Source organism: Colletes gigas, unplaced genomic scaffold (genome assembly GCF_013123115.1).
Source record: "Colletes gigas isolate AHSC1104 unplaced genomic scaffold, ASM1312311v1 Colletes_gigas_Sc00038, whole genome shotgun sequence".
In the NCBI taxonomy this organism is placed as follows: Eukaryota; Metazoa; Arthropoda; class Insecta; order Hymenoptera; family Colletidae; genus Colletes; species Colletes gigas.
This window is the reverse complement of record NW_025106667.1, coordinates 388,485-413,287: the sequence shown is the minus strand read 5'-3', so window position 1 is coordinate 413,287 and position 24,803 is coordinate 388,485. Positions and strand designations below refer to the sequence as shown.

The 24,803-nt window shown below is 36.7% G+C and overlaps 2 protein-coding genes across 3 annotated transcripts; both read left to right on the top strand.

The window, feature by feature from the left end:
* The first annotated feature begins 56 nt into the window (after positions 1-56).
* Positions 57-24,088, top strand: LOC122402654 (rab11 family-interacting protein 4A). Of its 2 annotated transcripts, none has more exons than XM_043405619.1 (10): positions 57-348; positions 2,794-3,356; positions 6,525-6,599; positions 11,577-11,615; positions 12,946-13,063; positions 21,445-21,609; positions 21,694-22,063; positions 22,143-22,288; positions 23,091-23,141; positions 23,221-24,088. In XM_043405619.1, exons 2-10 carry the CDS (start codon positions 2,902-2,904, stop codon positions 23,341-23,343), a joined length of 1,542 nt encoding a protein of 513 aa, XP_043261554.1. In that variant the 5' UTR covers positions 57-348; positions 2,794-2,901; the 3' UTR covers positions 23,344-24,088. The 2 variants fall into 2 exon arrangements, with proteins under 2 accessions (XP_043261554.1, XP_043261555.1); XM_043405620.1 differs by having other exon boundaries at positions 258-348; positions 2,756-3,356.
* On the top strand, positions 15,979-19,353 carry LOC122402659. The gene is made up of 2 exons (XM_043405629.1): positions 15,979-16,630; positions 18,377-19,353. Exons 1-2 carry the CDS (start codon positions 16,256-16,258, stop codon positions 18,404-18,406), a joined length of 405 nt encoding a protein of 134 aa, XP_043261564.1. The 5' UTR covers positions 15,979-16,255; the 3' UTR covers positions 18,407-19,353.
* Positions 24,089-24,803: the final 715 nt, after the last annotated feature.

Here is a 24,803-nt window from a genome sequence, read left to right as displayed (position 1 = left end):
CTACGCATCTGTGCCTTAAATTCGGTAACGTTTCTTTCAATAACATGTTTTCGCGGGCATACCTGTTCGCGACAGGGACACTTCTATTGTGACGGTTTTCTGTGAGCGTCGAACTACCTGGTCGTGGCTTGGTGTACACAGGTGTTTACCTTAGGTGACAGCTAGAAAGGTGCATCTACCTCGAATTTTTCCTTTTTTCACGCTCTATACGTTCCTCGTTCGAGCGTCTGTGATTAACCTGTTCACTCGACTGTGACCGATTACACCAAGTGGAAGAACTTAGTCTTCGTATATCGACGAGCATAATTTCGTTGCATTTCTGTGGAATTACCTATCGTTCGGTTCAAGGTGAGTCAACGTTCGGCCAACAATGCAAGTAACGTCTTGCTCTTTTTTTCCTCAAATTATTACCTTACAAATGTTTCATGAAAATTACTTCGGACAGTCAGTGAGGAGCATAAAATAGATTACTGCAACGAATTATACTAAACCCAATATAATCTGTAATTGATCTTTTCATTGTGAATGTTTAATTTCATCTCTTCGGTATATATTTGTAATAAACGTACCATGGTGTAATATTTAAGTGTATTTAAAATAACTGTTTAACGAATAATGTGATATCTCTGTTATGTTTCGTTCACTTTTAATAATGTAATTGATGTTTTTTAGTTATATTTTATGTATGTGCAACACATTATACCATGACGATTGTCGGAACTGTAAAATGTTGAACGTTTATTTCGATCGCGTTGAAATAGGTATTTCTTAGCTAAGCAAATTTCTAAGGCGACATTACGTTCGTAAGTTCGAATAAATGACGAAGCTAGTGTATTCTCGTGTCATCATAATTAAGGTTAAAGTGTTATACGCTCTTGAGCGTTAAATATATTCTTCGTCTACACTTTCGAGCTTGCTCTAAATAGCGTACTGGAATCTCCCTGCGATTCGAACACATCTACGCATTCCGTTCGGAGTGACAAGTACTGTCCTCCGTTCACTTGAAGCCCCGCGGAAGGAATACGGGAGAAGTAGAAGGGGCACACGTATTCCCACGCACACATTGGTCTCTAGCTCGCTATTCGTCGCGGCAGTTACACACACATGTGGACTGCCTGAGAGCAAGTGAGCGAGACAGATAAATGGGCGGTCCGAATCCCCTTGCCCCTGTGCCGTCTCGCGGGACTTCAAGTGAGCGGAGGACAGTATCTATGTACCTGGAACTCGAAATGCTGTCTATCTTATAGGTAATTCTCATAACTAGTCGTAATAATGATAATAAAGATCTTTGTATTTGAACTGTGATTCATGTATTCATTTACATAATACGAAAAAAAGAACAGAAAAAGAAAAAAATAACACACAACGGGAAACTATGTAAAATTCGTGATACGGCTAAAATGATAAAATTACTTATTTTTTGGTTAAAATATGTATATGTAAATGGTCGCATGACAGATCGGGCACAGCACGTGTGCATAACGCATCTTCATTATCAACGTAACGAGGAAATACTGAAATAGCGGGGAGCTAAATAGATAGATATATTGATGACGTCAAAACAGTGAATTTGTTCCAAAACTTTCGAAACTTGTGAAAAAGTACAAATTAAATATTTACAGAGAGAAAGATCCCGATAAATCATGAAAAACTTTTAGGAAAATATTTTTTCGCTAAAACTTCGTGTTAATTGATAACTGCGTATAAATAAGAGAATTCCGTGTAGTAAAAATATTCGTTAAAACGTGTACAAAGTTTTCGCTGGAAAAGAATATTGTATGTTAAAAAATTTTCCTAAAGTGGGTGGATACTGATGACGAAGAAAAATTTTTGTTCTATTTAAAATGGCAATGTTTATAATAACGCGGTTATAAGAATACATATTTATCGAATGGATGTTCTCTTGTACGATTATCTTCTCGTCTGTCTTAATTAATATGGCTTCGTCCACTGTGAACTTGACAAGTTCGATTTACACGTGTACGAAAATCGATCGAATTCGTGACATATATTTGGCATATTACAAGGTATATTTAGATACATATAATAGCTATTCATCACTTTGAACATATTATGGGTATTTCAAATTTATTTGTTTATTTAAATTTTCTATGCTGTATGCATATATCTAAAACTACTGTTTTATTTAAAGCGATAAATTAAGGTGTTAACATAACATTGCGGCTTAACGTTTTATTTATTGCGTAAGAGCATTTTGCATGTTCGATAATTATTTTTTAGTTTTGAACATCCACCACGCATGTGACTCAGTGGCTATGGTTATGTCTTGTTTTACTGTCCTCGATCAGTCATTCTCCTGTTGTACGCGCATATGTACATTTGTCACAGTTGTCTGACATACATTTCTTTCACGAGTGTGGAGAATTTAACATGGGACGCGAACATAATTTTCATTTTCCTTTTGTCTTTTTATGCGCGAAGCTCTTATGATATTTCGATATTTCTATGCGCGATGAAGATAGAAACGTAATAAAAGTCGTTGCTTCGAGTTTTCTCGTATTGCTAAAGCCTGACTCGGTGTACCATGACTTCTGCAGCCGGTTCTCACGCTTTTCTCCGACTCAACCGTGTGACGTTGCATATTCATTAAATAGCATACACAAAAGATCGTAATAAATAGTTGAGTAGAGTATGGTTTGCTTGTACGAACAAAAATCATTCACGACTGTCACAAGTATTAATGTTAGAAAACGGTGATCGTGTTAAATTTCTTTTCTGTTCTTTCTCATTTTAGCGCTTCTGAGCTCTGACTCATTCGAGAACGTTTTTCAGTAACGGCAGGTTCTACCAGTGTGGCTGTGCACGATCGAAAAAGTTCGGACGCTCGTCGGTCCTCCAAGTCGTGTCGAGCTTAGGCTACAACCTGGCCGATAACGAAGGATGGTAAGCTTCCGTTCGCCTGGCGTAAATGTCTCGACCGCTAACAGCGTGGCTACAACGCGTGTCGTCGTGTCCGACAGTGACGTAGCTCGTGATGGTGACGCCATCTTACCGAGTGCCCGCCAATCATATCGTGCGGAGGACGAGGGTGGAACTCGCGTAAACGGAGCTCCTGGCGCTATCGAATGGAGCGAAAGCGGTCCGCCCTCGCTTTCTATGTCAGTCGATCTGCATAATCTGGTCAATCCGAATCTCCAAGACTCCGGGCATTATTCAGCAAGTCCCGAACACGTCGATGCTACCGCTTCGTCCTGCGACGTTAAGGCCGTCAGAAGTCACGACGAAGAGGAGAGCTACGAAGCCTTTGGATCTGTCGAGGGTGACGCCGATGACGGAGTGGATTCACCGGGTGGTAGCAGTTCTGCGCCTTCACCCACCGGCACCAATTCTCTTAGGTAAGTTCGTTGCCATTTCTATATACGTGCACCCAGTATATCGATCGGTTTTTTTTTTCGCGCGACAGTATCGGTACGATTCGTGGGAACCGCGGTAATTTGCGCGCGAACATTTTCAAGTTCGAGCGGAATCGAGTTTCCGGCGTGATCAGTAGAGGGTGCCTTGATCGTCAACTACGAATGCGTAACGGTTAAGTAATTGTTCTCTCGTAACTACATGCGTGGTTCGCGCCTTTATTGCACGATTATCTTTCGTGGATACGTGTATATTTTTAGATGTAAAGCCAGTTCGCATATGAATAGTTGATATGTATCGAATTGGTGCTGTACGCCCAGAGAAGGCGTAGCCAACCAAAATGATACGCGTATTAAATATCTCCGCAGCATCGTAAACAACCGTGTATCTTCGACACGTATGAATTCAGGTTAGGTTTGTTCGATCGTGTCTGAAAAGTTATACAGGGTGTTCGGCCACACCTGGAAATAATTTTAATGGAAGATTACAGAGGCTGTTAATATAAATTTGATATATTTGGCGTTAAACGAAGTCGAATAGAGTGTTTGGTGCGCACTATTTTATTCCGCGTATGAAAAACGAGTACGATGTAAAGTAAGTCGTAGAGGCATTAACCCTTTGACTGCGAACAAGGTCTATAAGCGTTCAGTCGATCAGTTAACTGTGTAGTATAAACGCCTGTTAGCGTTCAGTACGTAGGTATATCGGATCTTCGATAATACAATCCTAAATAGTGATAATCCATTCGGGGAGTAATTCTACAAACCAAAATGAGACCGAAATAAAAAATAACAAAATTGAGTACGAGGTTTGTTTTACTTCCCGGCATTTCATATTTATTCGAAATGTGCAATAATATGCTGCTTTCTCACACATTACATATTAATATCATTCGCGGTAGATCCATTCCCACGATTTAAATCAATGCTCCGCTAGCTTGATGAATAGAAAAACTTTCACGAGAAAAGAGAAAATAAAATTGAGCATCGTATCATCTTCCGGATCTTTCCGCACTAATCTCTCGCATTTTTCTTAAAGCACGAGCCTCATTTGTTGCTTCCTGGAGCACACGGTCATCTCAAACTGTCAAAGTCCATACAGAGATAATTCTTACTTTACAAATTAAACACACACTTCGGGATTACTTTCTTTCGTTTTATGTTACCGCCGTGGGATCTTGTAACAATTATTCCAGTGAAAATAAGTTGTAGGAACAAACTATACATTGAGAGATCAAGTTTATTAAATATTGGAAACCGTATCATCGAGTTCTACAAATTCATAGATATACGATTATCTCTCACTTACGAGGGTGGTCCCAGAAGTACCCGACCTAACAAAAAAAAATACCAGAAATTTGGCAACAAATATCTTTATTTTTCAACGTAATCTCCTTTTAGCTGGGTACACTTTTCTCGAATAAAAAATTCGAGCAGGTGTAAAATTTTTCGACAAAATAAAAAAACTTCAAATCGTTCTGGAAAAATTATTTTTAGTCGCGGGAGTCAATTACTATCATTTTTGGTGATTAGTCATAACCCCGAAATCCTACCCACTTTCGAGAAAAAAATTCGAGAAGGTTCGAAATTTTTCGACAGAATAAAAAAATTTCAGATCGTTCTGGAAAAAATATTTACAGACGCAATGGTCGATTACAATCATTTTTGGTCATTACACATACCCCCGAAATCTTCTGCACTTTCGAGAAAAAAAATTCTTGATCGAAAATCTAATGTGTGGCCAAAAATGCACCCCCCAATTTTCATGCGAATCTTTAAAACGTCATAACTTCTGAACGGATTGGCCGATTTTAATGTTTCAAACGGCAAACAACGTGTATTTTAGTGGAGAATATATAGAAATTCCAAAAATATTCGAAAAGTTGTTCTCTAATCCCGTAAAAAGAGAAAACCCCCATAAAAATGGTCCAATTTTCAAACAGCCATAACTTCTACAATAGTGAATATATTTCGATGAAACTTTTTTCTGAAGTAGAGCTCATGGGCATCTACAAAAAAGTGTTAGACAACTTTTCTGTACAGCGTCAAACAAATTAATTAAAAATGAAAAACGAATTTTTAAGAAAAATCGACAGGGCTCCTATAATAGTGAGTGTATTTCATTTAAACTTTTTTCTAAAGTAGAGCTTATGGGTACCTACAAAAAAGTGTTAGACAACTTTTCTGTACAGCGTCAAACAAATTAATTAAAAATGAAAAACGAATTTTTAAGAAAAATCGACAGGGCTCCTATAATAGTGAGTGTATTTCATTTAAACTTTTTTCTAAAGTAGAGCTTATGGGTACCTACAAAAAAGTGTTAGACAACTTTTCTGTACAGCGTCAAACAAATTTATTAAAAATAAAAAACTAATTTTTAAGAAAAATCGAGAGCGTAAGGTGCTTAAATTTTTCAGTGAAAAAATTATTTTCGATTGCAGGGGTTAATTACAATAATTTTGAGTCATTAGACATACCCTCGAAATCCTACCCTCTTTCGAGGAAAAAATTCGAACAAGTGTAAAAATTTTTGACAAAAAAAAAATTTCAAATCGTTCTAAAAAAATTATTTTCGATTGTGGACATCAATTACAATAATTTTGAGTCATTAGACATACCCTCGAAATCCTACCCACTTTCGAGTAAAAAATTCGAGAAGGTGTGAAATTGTTCGTCAAAATTCAAAAATTTCGAATCATTCTGGAAAAATTATTTTCGATTGCGGGGATCAATTACAATAATTTTGAGTCATTAGACATACCCTCGAAATCCTACCCACTTTCGAGGAAAAAATTCGAACAAGTGTAAAAATTTTTGACAAAAAAAAAATTTCAAATCGTTCTAAAAAAATTATTTTCGATTGTGGACATCAATTACAATAATTTTGAGTCATTAGACATACCCTCGAAATCCTACCCACTTTCGAGTAAAAAATTCGAGAAGGTGTGAAATTGTTCGTCAAAATTCAAAAATTTCGAATCATTCTGGAAAAATTATTTTTAATTGCAGGAGTGAATTACCATGATTTTTGGTGATTAGGCATAACCTCAAAATTCTACTCAGTTACGAGAAAAAAATTCCTTACAAAAAATATAATTTCAGGCGAAAAATGTCAACCGAAAATTTCATTCTTCCGTTTTATTGGTTTAACAGGAATCCTAGAAGTCCGAATTCAACGATAGGCAGGCACTCTTGGTTACGGACGTCACTTAGAAGAACACCACCGTGGTAAGTTTTCATTTTTATACATTAATGAAAATATCTTCTTTATTCAAAGAGTTATTTTCTTCGATCATATTAGTATTGAAGCAATGTTTCGTGTACGATGGCGTATGTATTCGTCTCTGTTAATGTATTACAAAATTCTTTAGCGTGTCTCAGAGTGGTTTTGTATTCTCGACAGATTTCTTTAGCAAATAATGCTGCGAGGACCTAAAGAAATGGTAATTCGACGGCGCGATGTCTGCTGAATAAGGTGGAGGTTGTAAAATTTTCCAGTCGTAGTCGTATAATTTTTCCATTTTTTCTTTGCCTTTCATACCACACTTGGCCAAGCGTTGTCGTGTTGGACAACAGTTTTCTTTCAGTTTCCTCTGCCGGACACTTTTACATAAGAGCATCGCGAGCCAAATGTTGATAAATAAGTCCAATAAAAGTTACGGTGAACACACCTTATTTTGTAATTATTTTTTCAGAACGGAAAATTAGTCTAAAGATAACTGTTATATCGGAACTAATTAAAAATTTTAATAGTTTCATTCGACACCCGATACAATCACTTTTTCCAAAATTCTCGTATTGTTGAATTTCATTTCCGGTAGCCGTACTGGCCTCTTTTGTCGTGTCGAACGGTCGTTGCCTCAACCGTTAGACGCATTAGGCCATTCTCCCACCAGAGCGACGCGATCGAAAAATTGAACGTGTCAGTGAACAAATACAATGTATCGATCTACATACAGTCAATCTAAAAAGTGTTCATAACACTACTAATACTATTTTTTTTCAAATAACTTTATAGAAAGAAGCGATACACTAACGAAAACTACGTATGTATGTACATGTGGCTGTAGTATCGTAGGATTAGGAAAGGTGTCTAGTTTATTTACAGGAAGTTACTATTATGCCTACAAACGCGAGTACAGTTAGCTAAACGCAATTGTCCGTACGCATTGAATATTACGTGGTAAATTCTTGTGACGTCATTCGCCGATACTAGAACGTAGAGCATTGTATAAGCTACCTAATAATGTTCTTCGCACACTACACGCAACGACTTCCTTTACATTGTACGGACAGGTTTAGACATCTACCCTCGTAAGAAGAAACTTAACGAGTTTCTTGTAGATAGCCGCGGATACCACCTTTCCTCAGAAATTAAACGCGTTTCTTATCTGCCGCGGTCTATTAACGCGACGAGACCGCTGTTATTTATCAAGCGGTTTCACGGCGGCGGCAAGTTTTTCACACGCCAACCTTTCGTCATTGTTCTGTCTGTCGGAACGACGGGAATTTCTCGCGCGGCAAATTGAATCTACAGACATGACAGAATTAAGGTAAACGTACCAATAATTGACCAGGACAAAAAATGACCCATTACCTGGCCACTGATGATAACATTAACTATTATTAATCACACGTGTGACGTAGGAAAACTGTTTCGAGCAATGTATATTATTTAATCGTACAGCTTTATGCGTTGAAATCTATATCGACGAATACTTTCATTAAGATTTGTTGGTTCGTCTCATTTTTCGAGACACAAGTCAAGAGGTCCCTTACCTTAAGATAACAATACAAAGCACTCATGTTGCGCAGAAATTCTGTAAAGGAGGAAGGAGCGCTGAAAACAATATGGCCGCCATAGGCGCGAAACGCGAACCCCATCGAGCTGTTATGAAACGAACCAGATAGGAGTATCTTTGGAAATTATTGGAGAATAGTTGGAAGAATATACAAAAAGATGCAACGAAGAAAGTGGTAACCGGAATGCCGAGGATTTGCAAAATAATTACGCGAAAGAAAAACGGATATTTCGAGGAATTGAATCTACAGACACGACAAAATTAAGGTAAACGTACCAATAATTGACCAGGACAAAAAATGACCCATTACCTGGCCACTGATGATAACATTAACTATTATTAATCACACGTGTGACGTAGGAAAACTGTTTCGACCAATGTATGTTATTTAATCGCACAGCTTTATGCGTTGAAATCTATATCGACGAATACTTTCTTTAAGATTTGTTGGTTCGTCTCATTTTTCGAGACACAAGTCAAGAGGTCCCTTACCTTAAGATAACAATACAAAGCACTCATGTTGCGCAGAAATTCTGTAAAGGAGGAAGGAGCGCTGAAAACAATATGGCCGCCATAGGCGCGAAACGCGAACCCCATCGAGCTGTTTTGAAACGAACCAGATAGGAGTATCTTTGGAAATTATTGGAGAATAGTTGGAAAAATATACAAAAAGATGCAACGAAGAAAGTGGTAACCGGAATGCCGAGGATTTGCAAAATAATTACGCAAAAGAAAAACGGATATTTCGAGGAATTGAATCTACAGACACGACAAAATTAAGGTAAACGTACCAATAATTGACCAGGACAAAAAATGACCCATTACCTGGCCACTGATGATAACATTAACTATTATTAATCACACGTGTGACGTAGGAAAACTGTTTCGACCAATGTATGTTATTTAATCGTACAGCTTTATCCATTGAAATCTATATCGACGAATACTTTCATTAAGATTTGTTGGTTCGTCTCATTTTTCGAGACACAAGTCAAGAGGTCCCTTACCTTAAGATAACAATACAAAGCACTCATGTTGCGCAGAAATTCTGTAAAGGAGGAAGGAGCGCTGAAAACAATATGGCCGCCTTAGGCGCGAAACGCGAACCCCATCGAGCTGTTATGAAACGAACCAGATAGGAGTATCTTTGGAAATTATTGGAGAATAGTTGGAAGAATATACAAAAAGATGCAACGAAGAAAGTGGTAACCGGAATGCCGAGGATTTACAAAATAATTACGCGAAAGAAAAACGGATATTTCGAGGAATTGAATCTACAGACACGACAAAATTAAGGTAAACGTACCAATAATTGACCAGGACAAAAAATGACCCATTACCTGGCCACTGATGATAACATTAACTATTATTAATCACACGTGTGACGTAGGAAAACTGTTTCGAGCAATGTATATTATTTAATCGTACAGCTTTATGCGTTGAAATCTATATCGACGAATACTTTCATTAAGATTTGTTGGTTCGTCTCATTTTTCGAGACACAAGTCAAGAGGTCCCTTACCTTAAGATAACAATACAAAGCACTCATGTTGCGCAGAAATTCTGTAAAGGAGGAAGGAGCGCTGAAAACAATATGGCCGCCTTAGGCGCGAAACGCGAACCCCATCGAGCTGTTATGAAACGAACCAGATAGGAGTATCTTTGGAAATTATTGGAGAATAGTTGGAAGAATATACAAAAAGATGCAACGAAGAAAGTGGTAACCGGAATGCCGAGGATTTACAAAATAATTACGCGAAAGAAAAACGGATATTTCGAGGAATTGAATCTACAGACACGACAAAATTAAGGTAAACGTACCAATAATTGACCAGGACAAAAAATGACCCATTACCTGGCCACTGATGATAACATTAACTATTATTAATCACACGTGTGACGTAGGAAAACTGTTTCGAGCAATGTATATTATTTAATCGTACAGCTTTATGCGTTGAAATCTATATCGACGAATACTTTCATTAAGATTTGTTGGTTCGTCTCATTTTTCGAGACACAAGTCAAGAGGTCCCTTACCTTAAGATAACAATACAAAGCACTCATGTTGCGCAGAAATTCTGTAAAGGAGGAAGGAGCGCTGAAAACAATATGGCCGCCATAGGCGCGAAACGCGAACCCCATCGAGCTGTTATGAAACGAACCAGATAGGAGTATCTTTGGAAATTATTGGCGAATAGTTGGAAAAATATACAAAAAGATGCAACGAAGAAAGTGGTAACCGGAATACCGAGGATTTGCAAAATAATTACGCGAAAGAAAAACGGATATTTCGAGGAATTGAATCTACAGACACGACAAAATTAAGGTAAACGTACCAATAATTGACCAGGACAAAAAATGACCCATTACCTGGCCACTGATGATAACATTAACTATTATTAATCACACGTGTGACTTAGGAAAACTGTTTCGACCAATGTATGTTATTTAATCGTACAGCTTTATCCATTGAAATCTATATCGACGAATACTTTCATTAAGATTTGTTGGTTCGTCTCATTTTTCGAGACACAAGTCAAGAGGTCCCTTACCTTAAGATAACAATACAAAGCACTCATGTTGCGCAGAAATTCTGTAAAGGAGGAAGGAGCGCTGAAAACAATATGGCCGCCTTAGGCGCGAAACGCGAACCCCATCGAGCTGTTATGAAACGAACCAGATAGGAGTATCTTTGGAAATTATTGGCGAATAGTTGGAAAAATATACAAAAAGATGCAACGAAGAAAATGGTAACCGGAATGCCGAGGATTTGCAAAATAATTACGCGAAAGAAAAACGGATATTTCGAAGAAAAAGTTGTGTAATACCAAAGAGTACTTTCATTACATGAAAATTATGAAATGTACCTTATATTATTTTAGAAAGAAAATCCTGACTCTCGTATAGTTGCCTTTGTTCAAAACCTTAATTATTGCTTCTGTTCGTTCAAACTTATAACCTTTATGATTTAACGAAAATTGAACAGAAATGTTTAAATTAGACAAAAAAAACCTTGAGATTATCGTAGAACACTCGATATATTATTCTCTGCATCATTTAAAGCGCAAATCGTATCCCCGCCAAATGTTGTTATTCTCTTTCATAGTTACATATGCATAGTCTTTTCTTGGCTCTATCTGTAACATTATAACGAATGTTGACCTTCGTTTATCGGCCTCGTTTATTGGGTTTACTTATAGAAATCGAAATTTGGCTCGTCGTCAGTTTGGAATGCTTACGTCTTCGGTGAATGAAGTTCACATTGGCTGTAAACTCGCAGGCAGAAATTAAAAATAATTCCACGGTTGACTTTATCGCTATCATTAGAGTTTCGTTGCAGATGAATTTCATTACGCAACGATACATCGGGTAAATTTCTCACGGTCGTATTTATGTGTTTCAGTTCCGGTAGGAAGAGACTTAGTTCCAATGCATTAGCAAGGTAAGAATGAATCATGAATTGTTTGATTTTATAAGCAGTAACAGTAAAGTGTAATGCGTATGGCGTTACGCAAGGCTGTTTTTCAGTTTCATTTCGCCACGAAGCCAGTTTTAGTTGAGTAATTTCCGTGCATGGCTGGGGATACGGGAAAATATTATTACCGTGTAAATTAACGAAAGAAAAAGTTGAAAATTATTCCAGCGTGCGTACGAGCATCGGAGATCATTCTCGCGAAGTGCAAAGAATTAAAAAGAGAAGCTTCCATGTTGCGTCGCAAGTTCGCGAGCTGATGTCACGGGTTAACAATAGCAGCGATTTTACTCAGCGCGGAAGAATTTGTAATTCGTAGAAAGGGATCTCGGGGTGTCCTTATTTAACCGATAATTTCCAAGTCGATCCTTTCGCGAAACACAAAACGACAGACTTTCTAAAGCGTGGGCACCGGCTGCCTGCGCACGCACTTCCACATCCCATCCCATTTCCTTTTATGCTTTTATGAATATCTTAAATATACATATATTAGATACATATTGTTTCTATTGGCGTACAGTATATTCTCAAGCCAACGTGGCGTGGAGGCATTTCGTTTCTCATTTCATTCAATCTTTTATTAACGCATTTTTAACCGTACTTCGTTCTTTAGAAACTAAGGAATACTTGCAGAAGAATAAGTACAATAGAAAATAATAAATTTCATTATAAAGTTATTATATCGAACGAATAATATATCTGTAGCGTGACAAACCTTACGCTATCACTGTTTACACGTTGAAGTTTGTACCCGTCAGACGTAAACAATCCGACTATCCTGAACGATACATTATGTCTGCAGTTCAGTGTCTCGCAAGAATTAACCGTGAATGTATGATTGAAATTAAACGTTACGTATAGTACCGTATGAGTAATCGAAGAGAATAGTATGATGCTGAAATTTGAGGAAAAATTAAATATTACTGAAGGTTTAAAAAGAGGTGAAAGTATTTTTAGTTTAGTCACAGGATATGTATAATGTTAGAAAGTAAACGAATGATCAAAATTAAAAGTAACGAATCACAGCTGCTAGGATTTTTAAATAAGGTGAGCAATGATAATACTAATCGTATTAGAACAATTTCTAAGAAAATTGTTGAATAAAAATTATCTGTCCTTTCGATTTCTAGAGTTTTGCATTAAAATGGACAGTGACACAAATATCATAAATTTCTAATAGATCGCGTAGAACGAATAATGTCGTAGAGTATGCCAATTGGAACATTGATGGCAACGTAATATTGTAGTAAATCAATCTGTGACGTGCGTCAATAATTGTTAACGTTTATTGCTTTTGCAGCCAACTGTATCGAAGTGGCAGCTTTAATAGTTCTGGCAGGGGCTCGAACTGTGATCCCGCGGACGATATGTACAGCGATGTCTCCCTCGAGGATGATGTCATCGATCTCAACCATAGAGTAAGTCAATTTTTAATATCCATTGTCATCAGTCGTAGGAATAATTATCAATAGCGACGTAGATTTGCCGTAGGCGTCTTCCAACTTGTCACATGACACAACAGATGCTAAGATATACACTTGTTAAGGGTTCTAAAGGAACCTTAACATCGCGGGGTTTATGATACGGACGTGACTTCTCCGCTACTTTCGTGGATTAGGACTTCGAGACATTTTTACTTGGAAATCATGTTACGGTCATTAAACTTTTTGTTAAGAAAAAAGGACGAGTTTATTTCTCAGGCACTGGATAGATATACTGTCATTGCCCGCTGAGAATGTTCGAGTTACAAATGTTTGATTTTGTCTCGCATTACATATTTTCATGTCCAACGGAACGTTTGCGTACAGCCATATTTTTTGCTCTTATATAAATTCATATTTTGTTCGTTTTACGTCTAAGTTTGTTATTTTATATCCTGACCTCATCAACACCTTTTAGTGCCGAACGACGATATATCGTTGCGTATGCGATGGTGCCTTATTCTTCGCATTAGGAGAAAGATCTGTCTCAAAAAAAATTTGTAAAACATTATAAAGGGTCTAATTTTATTGCAAAAGCATTTAAAAAATTATTTTTGGGTTTAACCCTTTGCCCTAGAAGCCCTTTTCGCTCGGACGAACCAGCAACTCGACACTACTTTCTGGCGGAAACCTATGTATTCTGGAGTCGTCATATTATACAGGGTGTTCGGCCAACCCTGGGAACAAATTTTAATAGGAGATTCTAGAGGCCAAAATAAGACGAAAATTAAGAATATCAGTTTCTTGACTAAGGCCTCGTTAAAAAGTTATTAACAATTAAAAGAAAAAATTTCAAACCGTCCTGAAAAAATTATCTTCGATTGCAGGGGCCAATTAAAATCATTTTTGGTAAATACACATACCTCCGAAATCCTACCCACTTTCGAGAAAAAAATTCGAGTAGGTACTGAACTTTTTAGATGAAATTAAAATATTTAAAATCATATTTAGTTACAGCGGTCAATTACAATTATTTTTTATCATTACACATACCCCCGAAATCCTACACATTTTCGAGAAAAAATTTCTTACCGAAAATCTAATTTTTCTTCCAGACCTAACCCAGACCTGACCCAAACCTAATCCAGACCTAACCCAGACCTGACCCAAAACTAATCCAGACCTAACCCAGACCTGACCCAAACCTAATCCAGACCTAACCCAGACCTGACCCAAAACTAATCCAGACCTAACCCAGACCTGACCCAAACCTAATCCAGACCTAATCCAGACCTAATCCAGACCTAACCCAGACCTGACCCAAACCTAGTCCAGACCTAATCCAGACCTAACCCAGACCTGACCCAAACCTAATCCAGACCTAACCCAGACCTGACCCAAAACTAATCCAGACCTAACCCAGACCTGACCCAAACCTAATCCAGACCTAATCCAGACCTAACCCAGACCTGACCCAAACCTAATCCAGACCTAACCCAGACCTGACCCAAACCTAGTCCAGACCTAACCCAGACCTAACCCAGACCTGACCCAAAACTAATCCAGACCTAACCCAGACCTGACCCAAACCTAATCCAGACCTAATCCAGACCTAACCCAGACCTGACCCAAACCTAATCCAGACCTAACCCAGACCTGACCCAAACCTAGTCCAGACCTAACCCAGACCTAACCCAGACCTGACCCAAACCTAACCCAGACCTAACCCAGACCAAATTCAGACCTAATCCAGACCTAACCCAGACCTGACCCAAAAAAAAAAAGGTTTGGGTCTGGTTTGGGTTAGGTCTGGATTAGGTCTGGACTAGGTTTGGGTCAGGTCTGGGTTAGGTCTGGATTAGGTCTGGATTAGGTTTGGGTCAGGTCTGGGTTAGGTCTAGATCAGTTTTGGGTCAGGTCTGGGTTAGGTCTGGATTAGGCCCAAAACTAACCCAGACCTAACCCAGACCTGACCCAAACCCAACCCAGACCTAACCCAGACCAAGGTGCCTAAATTTTTCGACGAAAAAAAAAATTTCAAATTTTTCTGGAAAAATTATTTTCGGTTGTGGGAGTCAATCATAATCATTTTTGCTGAATAAACATACCCTCGAAATCCTGCGCGTTTTCGAGAAAAAAATTCAGTACAGGCTCCACTTTAAACGTTAATAACTTTTTAACAAAGCCTCATCAAATTTTGGATTGAGTATTTATTAAAAAATCATTGAAAATCAAATACTTATACTTTATGCTACGTGACCTACATAAAACTGTGATCAAACAATGATTATTCTTATGTGTAAATATTGTTTGTAGAAGAGAAACTTGTTTCTATGTTTTTTATCATATTTTATAATTACGTTATTTATATGATTTGCAATAAATATTGAAATGCAGTTGCCATTACTTTATTCTTTCTTTATTTCGTAATATGGTGCTTTTTGAATTTTGTAAATATCATTCTTAGTTTGGTTTTTATGAGCTTTTTCTCTAACCATAACAAACTCGTCAAATTGACTCGGTATTGTTCGCATAGGCACCCGTTTTTCGCTCGGCACTAAAAGGGTTAAGGAACCTCCAAACTCCACACGGGACTTGGAATCCTTTGGAGCTCTTTCCTTCTGGCGTATCGTAGACCCGCGGTAGCGCACAGCTGCAGACCACCGGGGTCTTGGGGGGCTTTGCCTTTCCCCAAAATGTTTATTTACAAAAAAAGGGGCAACGTTTTCACTCATCCTTGCATGGTGTTGACACTGGACAGGAGGGTGGGCGGGAGTGTTGCAAAGGGTAAGAAACGCCCTGCCAAGGTGACGACTTTGAGGATTGGCTTGGAATCGTAATTTTTATTTGTAACGAGTGTTTTAATTTCTGCAAATACAGCAGGTGTTATTCTTCATGCTTAGAGAGAAATTGTATAGTAGCTTTTAAAGAGGTTATCGGGAAGAGGAGGCTTCGATCTTTAAATTAATGGTGGTTTTAGTTGCCAAGTATGAAAAAGACGTCTGAAGTTGATCCCAATATCGATATCAAACTGTACCTTGAACATCTTTCGTGCGAAAATTAATTTGTGAACGCGACATTTAACCTAATGTCCGGAACTGTTCTAAATTACTGTCCTCGAATTAACGAGAAGTATCATTTTCGCCCCGATGTGCGGTAAAGGGGGGACGATTTAAAAATCGTTAGTAGATGTGTGCTGCAAATTCGCGTTGTCAGTCTCCTCCGCAATCGGGATCACCTAACAAGGGCCACACAGACAACGTTGAGTTTCACCACCAACATACACCACATCCTCATCCATACGCGTATTATCCACCACCCCCGCCTTATCCGCCCTTCAATCCCTATGCTCCTTACGCGCATTATGCTCCAAATAATGGATTTTATTCGCCGCCCTATTGCAACGACGTACCGCAAGAGACAAAAGGTTCGTCCTGGATCAGCATTATCTTGCTAATTCTTTTGGCGCTGGCCGCCATTAGCATTGTTTTTTATCGGTCACTCTCTCGCGATGCTCGACGAAGATTAAACGCTAGGCTGCCCACCTTAACGCAACCGGCACAGGTAAATTCTACCTTCTGTTTCTTACGTAATTGACGTTTATTATTTAACACGTTTACTCACACATTATGCACATATGGCCCAGAATAATATTTCACTTGTTGCATTGTTATCTTTTAACTCGTTGGAGCATCTAGAGCGAGTTTATTCGAAATAACGAGACAACACATCGTATCGAAAGGCAATTTTTATTAATATCAACAATCCATCTAATACATATTCTAAAATTTCTAAAAAATGTAAAAAAGTCATTTATTTTTTCAAAGTAATAGGTCAGAGAACTTTCTTAAAGTCTAACATTTGATCAAGAATAACATTTTTTAGTAAAATTGATCAAAATAAAGGTGTTGGATTCAAAATATATAGATTATGTTAAAATAAAAAAATCATTTAAAAATTTTAATTGGAGATTCTGGAGGCCAACATAAGACGAGAATCAAGGATAGTAATTCTGTATCTGTAATCACCACAAAATGATTATAATTTACCTCCGCAACCAAAAATAATTTTTTCCAAAAACGATTACAAATTTTTTAATTTTGTCGACATTGTCCACCTACTCGAATTTTTTTCTCGAAAATGCGTAGGATTTCGAAGGTATGTCTGTTCGGCAAAAATGATTGTAATTGGCCCTTGTAACAAAATATAATTTTTTTTAGAATGATTCGAAATTTTTTAATTTCGTCTAAAAATTTCAGTACTTGCTCGAATTTTTTTCTCGTAAGTGAGAAGAATTTCAGGGGTATGTGTGTTCACTAAAAATGATCATAATTGACCCCTGCAACAAAAAATAATTTTTTCCAAAAACGATTTGAAATTTTTTAATTTTGTCGACATTGTCCACCTACTCGAATTTTTTTCTCGAAAATGCGTAGGATTTCGAAGGTATGTCTGTTCAGCAAAAATGATTGTAATTGGCCCTTGTAACAAAATATAATTTTTTTTAGAATGATTCGAAATTTTTTAATTTCGTCTAAAAATTTCAGAACCTGCTCGAATTTTTTTCTCGTAAGTGAGAAGGATTTTAGGGGTATGTGTGTTCACTAAAAATGATCATAATTGACCCCTGCAACAAAAAATAATTTTTTCCAAAAACGATTTGAAATTTTTTAATTTTGTCGACATTGTCCACCTACTCGAATTTTTTTCTCGAAAATGCGTAGGATTTCGAAGGTATGTCTGTTCAGCAAAAATGATTGTAATTGGCCCTTGTAACAAAATATAATTTTTTTTAGAATGATTCGAAATTTTTTAATTTCGTCTAAAAATTTCAGTACTTGCTCGAATTTTTTTCTAGTAAGTGAGAAGGATTTTAGGGTTATGTGTATTCGCCAAAAATGATTGTAATTGACCCTCGAAACCGAAAATAATTTTTTCAGAACGATTTGAAATTTTTTTTTTCGTCGAAAAATTTAGGCACCTTGGTCTGGGTTAGGTCTGGATTAGGTCTGGATTAGGTCTGGGTTAGGTCTGGGTCAGGTCTGGGTTAGGTCTGGAAGAAAAATTAGATATTCGGTAATTGACCCCTGTAACTAAATATGATTTTTTTAGTGTGATTTGAAATTTTTTAATAACTTTTTAAAGAAGCCTCAGTCAAGAAATTGATATACTTGATTTTCGTCTTATTTTGTCCTCTGGAATCTTCCATTAAAATTTTTCCCAGGGTTGGCCGAACACTCTGTATTAGAATGCATAACGTGCTTAGAAGGTTAGTAATAAATAAAGAGTAGAAACGTTTCTCATGTCCAGGGTAATAATCGCGGGGACAGAGTACTTTAATTCCCTGCGATATCCTGAGCGGGCCACATCCTAAAAAGGTCGTCTTTTTGAACCTGTAGACCGCGAAGAGCAAAAGAGACGCAAATCAGAATTATCCAGCAGAATTTATTCTATTTTCTGACCGGAGTCCCGCACACAATAGACATTACGTTTTTTGCGACGGATGCGAAGATCGTAGTTCCACATCGGAGATTAATAATAATGGAAGTTGCAAGCCGGACGGAAATAGGAACGAAGGTGTCATAGAATTTTCGTCGTCAAAGAAAATCAATGTCGCCACTAACGTATCCGGTACAACCGTGACTCGATCGACAACCACCTAGAAATCATTTAAATCGAACGCAATGCAAATCAAAGGATGTTTAATATCGTACAGATTTAATTCGATCCGTGTTTACCTAATCAGGATATTATAAATTCAAAATGTCGAGAAAGTAAGAGGAGGCGTTAATTACGATACCGCACAAATGAGATAATTGCGTAATTACGAATGATCGAATGGATTACGCAAAATTAAGGTAACAGTTTCATTAAGACGTAACGTTGTATCTAACGTATATTGAATTACGTGTTATCTAGAGTGATACTTTTATTACATCATGAACCATGATGATAATTGACACTTGATAGATTAAAATTATGTTTATAGATGATAAAAAGCTTTAATCATTAATATTCCAAAAATTATTGAGTATCTATAATGTGATATGTTCTTAAACCTGATAGTTAAGTTTACAAGTGTGCAAAGTTTCAACAAAGTCGGTAACCCGAAGGGCAAAATAAAATAAATAAAAAAAAAAAGTCACACTATACATTCGTTTTGTTAGAAAAACAAATGTAAACCGAATACGATATAAAATACGATCACTGTGAAAATTAATAAAGTTGACAAGTTACGATACAAATTTCAAAGTATAAAATTATTTGTGCGAACTTATAATAAATATTTGGAGCAAAGAAGACAAAGCATGACATGTGTTAAAACTCAATCCGATGGTGGTTTTTTGGGATGGCAAGGTTGGCCTCTCCTCAACTTTTTAGTCGTTTCCGTTGCAATTGGTTGTCTGGGATTCAATTTCTTCAAGAAATTTATGTCTACAGTGGGTAACGTCATAAGTAGTGCTGCAGAATCAGTTGCCCCACCCAGCAATGAATAACTCCAACGAGAATAGTATGACACATATCATCGAGAGAATTCGTCGTCCTTAAATTATACGGTATTTGACATTATCTTTTGTCAGTAAAGTTTGCTAAATCTATCGTATTTATATGATTCGCAAAACTCAAAATCTAACTTCAACTATACATATTTTGTAACTTCTAATAAGTGACATCTAAGTAAAAAGAATTTGTCGAAATATAATTTGTTAATTAGTTGTAGCGAGAAAACCATCCGCGGTCTTTAATTGAATTTACCAGACACGCGTAGGGGTGGTTGAAGTAGTTAGTTCGATATAACCTACACGCGATATATGTATGTGGATTCGTCAGAGTTAGTCGATACGCAGTATGGAGTGCACAAATAGCCTCGCGGCTACTCCCAGCTTACAGTGGGCGATTGAGACGACCGATTATGTTCGAAGTACGCTCGAAGAAACGGAAGTGCGCGTAGTGTTGTGACTCTCTCTCTCCCTCTGTTCGTGCATCTTGGATTATCCACACGTTTATTAGTCAGTTTCGCGATTGCATTAGTACGTGCGAAATGTTGAGGTTAGGTTAGTGTCAGACTGTGCACGAGGATGGATAAACAACCGGCGTGCTTGCACGTCGTTCTAACGGAATAATTCTCGACATTGGATTAGTCGTAGAGGATGATGAGCCTACCTGCTACAGGCGTGACGTGACAAATCACGAATCAGAATGGATTCGAACGTTACATACGACGAGCAGACGGACTCGAATTCGATTGAACATTCCGATCACGATAATCGAATAACTTCCGGGGAGGGGCCGTCTCCTGGACCCGGAGCCGGCCTCGAATATGACTTATGGGAAGGCCAGTTTCAATTCGTTGGACAGACACCGTCTTCTCGCGTTAGTCGGTTACCTCGTCGACGTGGTCCACGACTTACCGAGCAAGTAAGATTTGCTGATTCGTGGAATTATTGACGATTTTTTGTTTATGATAAAGTTACGATTATAAATAGAAATTAAGTTTATTTGTTGTTTCGAAATATAATACTTAAAGTACAAAATCGACAATCGATCCCTAAAAATTGGTGTACTGTTTGCTTATTCGATAACAAGAGAGCAGATAATTCCAGCACTCAGCAGTGAACAAATAATTTCCACATACTTGAATTACGAATTACGAATTATTCGAAGCACGATAAGTTTTAGTAGTAAAGGTATAGTGTTGGAATGAATTTTTAAAAATTTTATGGGCGAAATGATACAAATTTTATCGTTCCAATGGTCGTGCATCCGATTGTTTTCGTGTCGAGGTCCAACGGTTTCGCGATTACTGTCGCGTAAATTGGTTAAATTATTAATACAAAGTAAACATAAAAATTAATGGTTATATCTATAATATAAAGCGCAAACGTGATTTTTACAGTAAAGTGAATTCAAATTACTTGCGTATTTATGTTTGCTGTACTACCGTTGGAAACAGCGGTGCTCATTGAATATATGGTACGAGCTAATTTTAAACTTCTAGGAAATAGGTTTAAAACAAAATAACGCTATTTGAAACTACTTTTCAAATATAATAAATTTCTAGTTTTATGTGTAGAAATAAGTATAATATTAATATTGTAGAAACATAATCTTCATGGAACTTCGTATGTGAGTGTCGCTGATGTAAACCTCGGGAAGCGAAGACGTACGTGCGCGTGGTTTTAAATGAAAGCTACCGTTGACTCTTCACCAATACACTTCCTTTATATTTTCATGTAGATCTTACACGAAATACATTCTTAATGCATCAAAATCACCGTCTTATCTAGTTATCTCATGAAAAATAATATTAAACAAATTGCTTTAACCGACAATCAAAATATTAAAAATATTATTTTAAAACTGTAATATTTTTTTAGGTTCAAATGATCCAGGAACAAATGCATGCTTTAGTAGATACTCAATCGGTCGGGGAGGAGCGATATGCAAGAGCAAAACAGGAAAATGCTACGTTGCAGGCAAGAATATTAATGCTAGAAGAAGCTGCCAAAGATGCCGAAACTAGAGCCGAAGAAAGGCTTCAAGTAAGTTTAATAAACTGCTCAAACACGTGCATGTAACTATTTTTTCATAATTGTTTAAATGTAATTTAAATAATGTTATTGCAGGCGGAGCAACGAAGACATAGAGAATGGGCAAGTCGTTTAGAACGAGAACGACAATTGCAATTAGAGAATTATGCCATAAAGTTACAAGCAATAGAGTTAGAAGGAACCAGTCTGAGAGAGGAAATAGTAAGGTTACGCGAGCAACTTGAAAAAGTAAAAACAGAAAAAAGTAGATTGGAAAATGATCTTGAAGAAGTTAGAAGGGAAGTAGAGATTGCGCATGAAAATGAACGCCAAGCAACAAGCCGGGCTAACGAAGTTCATCATCTGCTGGAAACTGCTAGAGAAGAACTATCGACGAGAGTGGAGGATCAACAAAGAATAGATGAATTAATGCAACAGGTGGCACAACTGCAGGCTCGTAATAAAAGTATGTTTTTAATCGATACGTTTCATCCAACAGTTTCTATAGTAATAGAGTTAAAATGTATCACACTTTCTGTTTTAAGGTCTAGAAGAATCACGGGACGAATTGCAAGCTGCAGCGGCTCTGCAGGCAGGCCGTGAACTTTTAATGTTAAATCCTTGTAACAGTACCGCCGAAAAAGGACCTAGTCTCGCTGTAGAATTACTAGCTGGCATAAACCAAGATCAAGTATGTTTTAAGGGGCCTTTCTACCTTGTGGGATTAAAAAAATCGATATTTTTTTTTTACATTTTCCTTTAGTATGTAGTCTCGAAAATATGTCTACCAAATATTAAATTGAAATTTGGAGAACTAACGAAGTTATAGCCTGCTGAAATGTACCACACGCAGGTATAACAACTGGACGTAAAACTTTAAAGCTGTTTTTCTCGAAACTACATTTTTCGGCACTGCGCGCGTGATAACTAAAAAACTATTCAAGATATCAACATCAAATTTATACAGTATCTTCAGAACTGGTCTCCCTATAGCATGAACTAGGATAATTTCGATATATGCAATACTTTTTCTTTTATTAACAAAAAAGCAACCAAATATATGAAAATATTCAGTATTTTTTCGTAAAATAGCTGCCATTTTGCCATTTTTTGTTTTTTTTAAAAGATCCTAGTTCATGCTATAACCACACTCGTCTATATTAAGAATATCGTTGGTTTTAGGATTTCGAATAACTTGTTCGCAAGATATCACGCACGCAGTCGGGTGCCGTTCGTAAAAACTGTTGTTCGATGATCAACAAAAACAGCGTAATCAATAGATATTATGCGTTGCAAAAATTCGTAAATATAGCTAAATATATAATAAATGTATCTACAAAATCCGGAATTAATCGCTCTTTAATAACCCGCAAAAAAAAATCACAAAGAAACACGTATTTTTCATGCCTACAAGGTAGAATGGCCCCTTAATCATTACTTTTATAGCAATTGTAATTGTTAATCTAAAAATCATTCTATGGATTTCATTATAGATGGATGGCCAGATTTCTGGAGATTATGGTGATCTTTGTAGTATATCTGAAGTATGTATTGTGTCGTGTATGTGACATTGTATGTTATTAAATTGTCCATAATACTGTTATTTAAAATTATTTATTACAGATGAGGCAAGCTTTAAAGGAGCAGCAAGAGGTCAATACGCAATTAAGGGCGTACATTGATGGAATCTTATTAAATATAGTTGAAAACTATCCTCAATTGTTAGAAGTGAAACAAACACACTGAACTATTGCATAAATAGTCACTCTGTTTAATGTTAATTGTTTAAGGCAGTTGTACATTACAATTCTTTGTTGGAACTTTTATTTATAGGTTTATACGAGCAATGTTGTCATAAACTATTATACAAATACTATATGGGAAAGAATTTCCGTCCACGTGACCTTAAAATTTTAGTAACATGTTGCAATTAATTAATTTGATGTTTTCACTGCCACTGTTATTACTTCAGCTATACATTTTTTTATACAAAGCCAGTGAGTGAATTAAAACATTAAAATAGGGATTAGGTAAATATGCATGAAATGTAATTAAAAAGTCATTTTAAGCTTCATATTGTCCGAGTTTTGGAATTCAGGGCCTTACAATGTTGCCTTTGTAGAAATGGTATAAAACTATTTTCGAACGTTCAATGAAATTTAATATCTATGTACTATGATACGTACGTACTATATTACGCATTAAATCATGCTTTTTCTTTGCGAGAAGGTAAATGAAAAGTATTTAAAGGTTCTTAGCAAAAGAAAAGGTGTATAGCTGCATTCAGTATCGTGAAACTTGTGATGCAACAGAAAGTACCTACAAAATTTAATACTTCCACCCCATAGTTTACAGTACATTTAGACATTTATACTGAATGACATAGAAAAAGTAATTGAATAATTATATTTTACTACCTCTAGTTTCATCCCATGCATAAATCCTACATTGATTTTAGTCATTTTTTATATATGCCCAAAATTGTTGAATGCTTGTACGATTTGTAATGTTATCTAAATTAAAAAAATTCATATCGGAAAATTTGTCTGGAATCAAAAAATTGTACAGTAAAGAAAAATTGATCTTTTATACCTTTTTAAGGAAAAATTGATGAAATATTGTCTATGGTAATAACAATTTTACGATTGATTATTAAAAAAAAACATGAATGTGTTACCAATGAAATTGATTTTCTTATACTACCTTTTATACAATTAATTTTTCAACAGTATTTTTACGTAAAACAAATAAAAAATTGTCCCAGTTTACGTGGAAATGCTGTGGAATTATACATATAACAGTCCTGCCCAGAGTTATTACTGAGAATAAACTAAAAAATAAACAAACAAATAATAAAATAGGAAAAGATATGGTAATAGCATCAACGTGTTCACTATATTAGGAATCTGGGGTGGTAGACAAGGCGCTCGTGAGTCAAGGTGGTTCTTTCCACCACTTTTTTAATTCCACTTAAGAGCAAAAGTACTTCTATGCTTAGTACCTTAGTGTAAAGACGATATAGAGCAGTGTTACGATATCGAATTTCGAATTTCGAATTTCCCGCTTCACTGTTGCACACTGCGCTCGATCGCGTGTACGTGAGCTCGTAGTGTTTCGAATGCCGAGAAAGACAGGTGGATACTTGTCCTCTTTCTCAACTCTCTGAAACTCTACGAGCTCACAGTACACGCGATCGGGTATAGTGT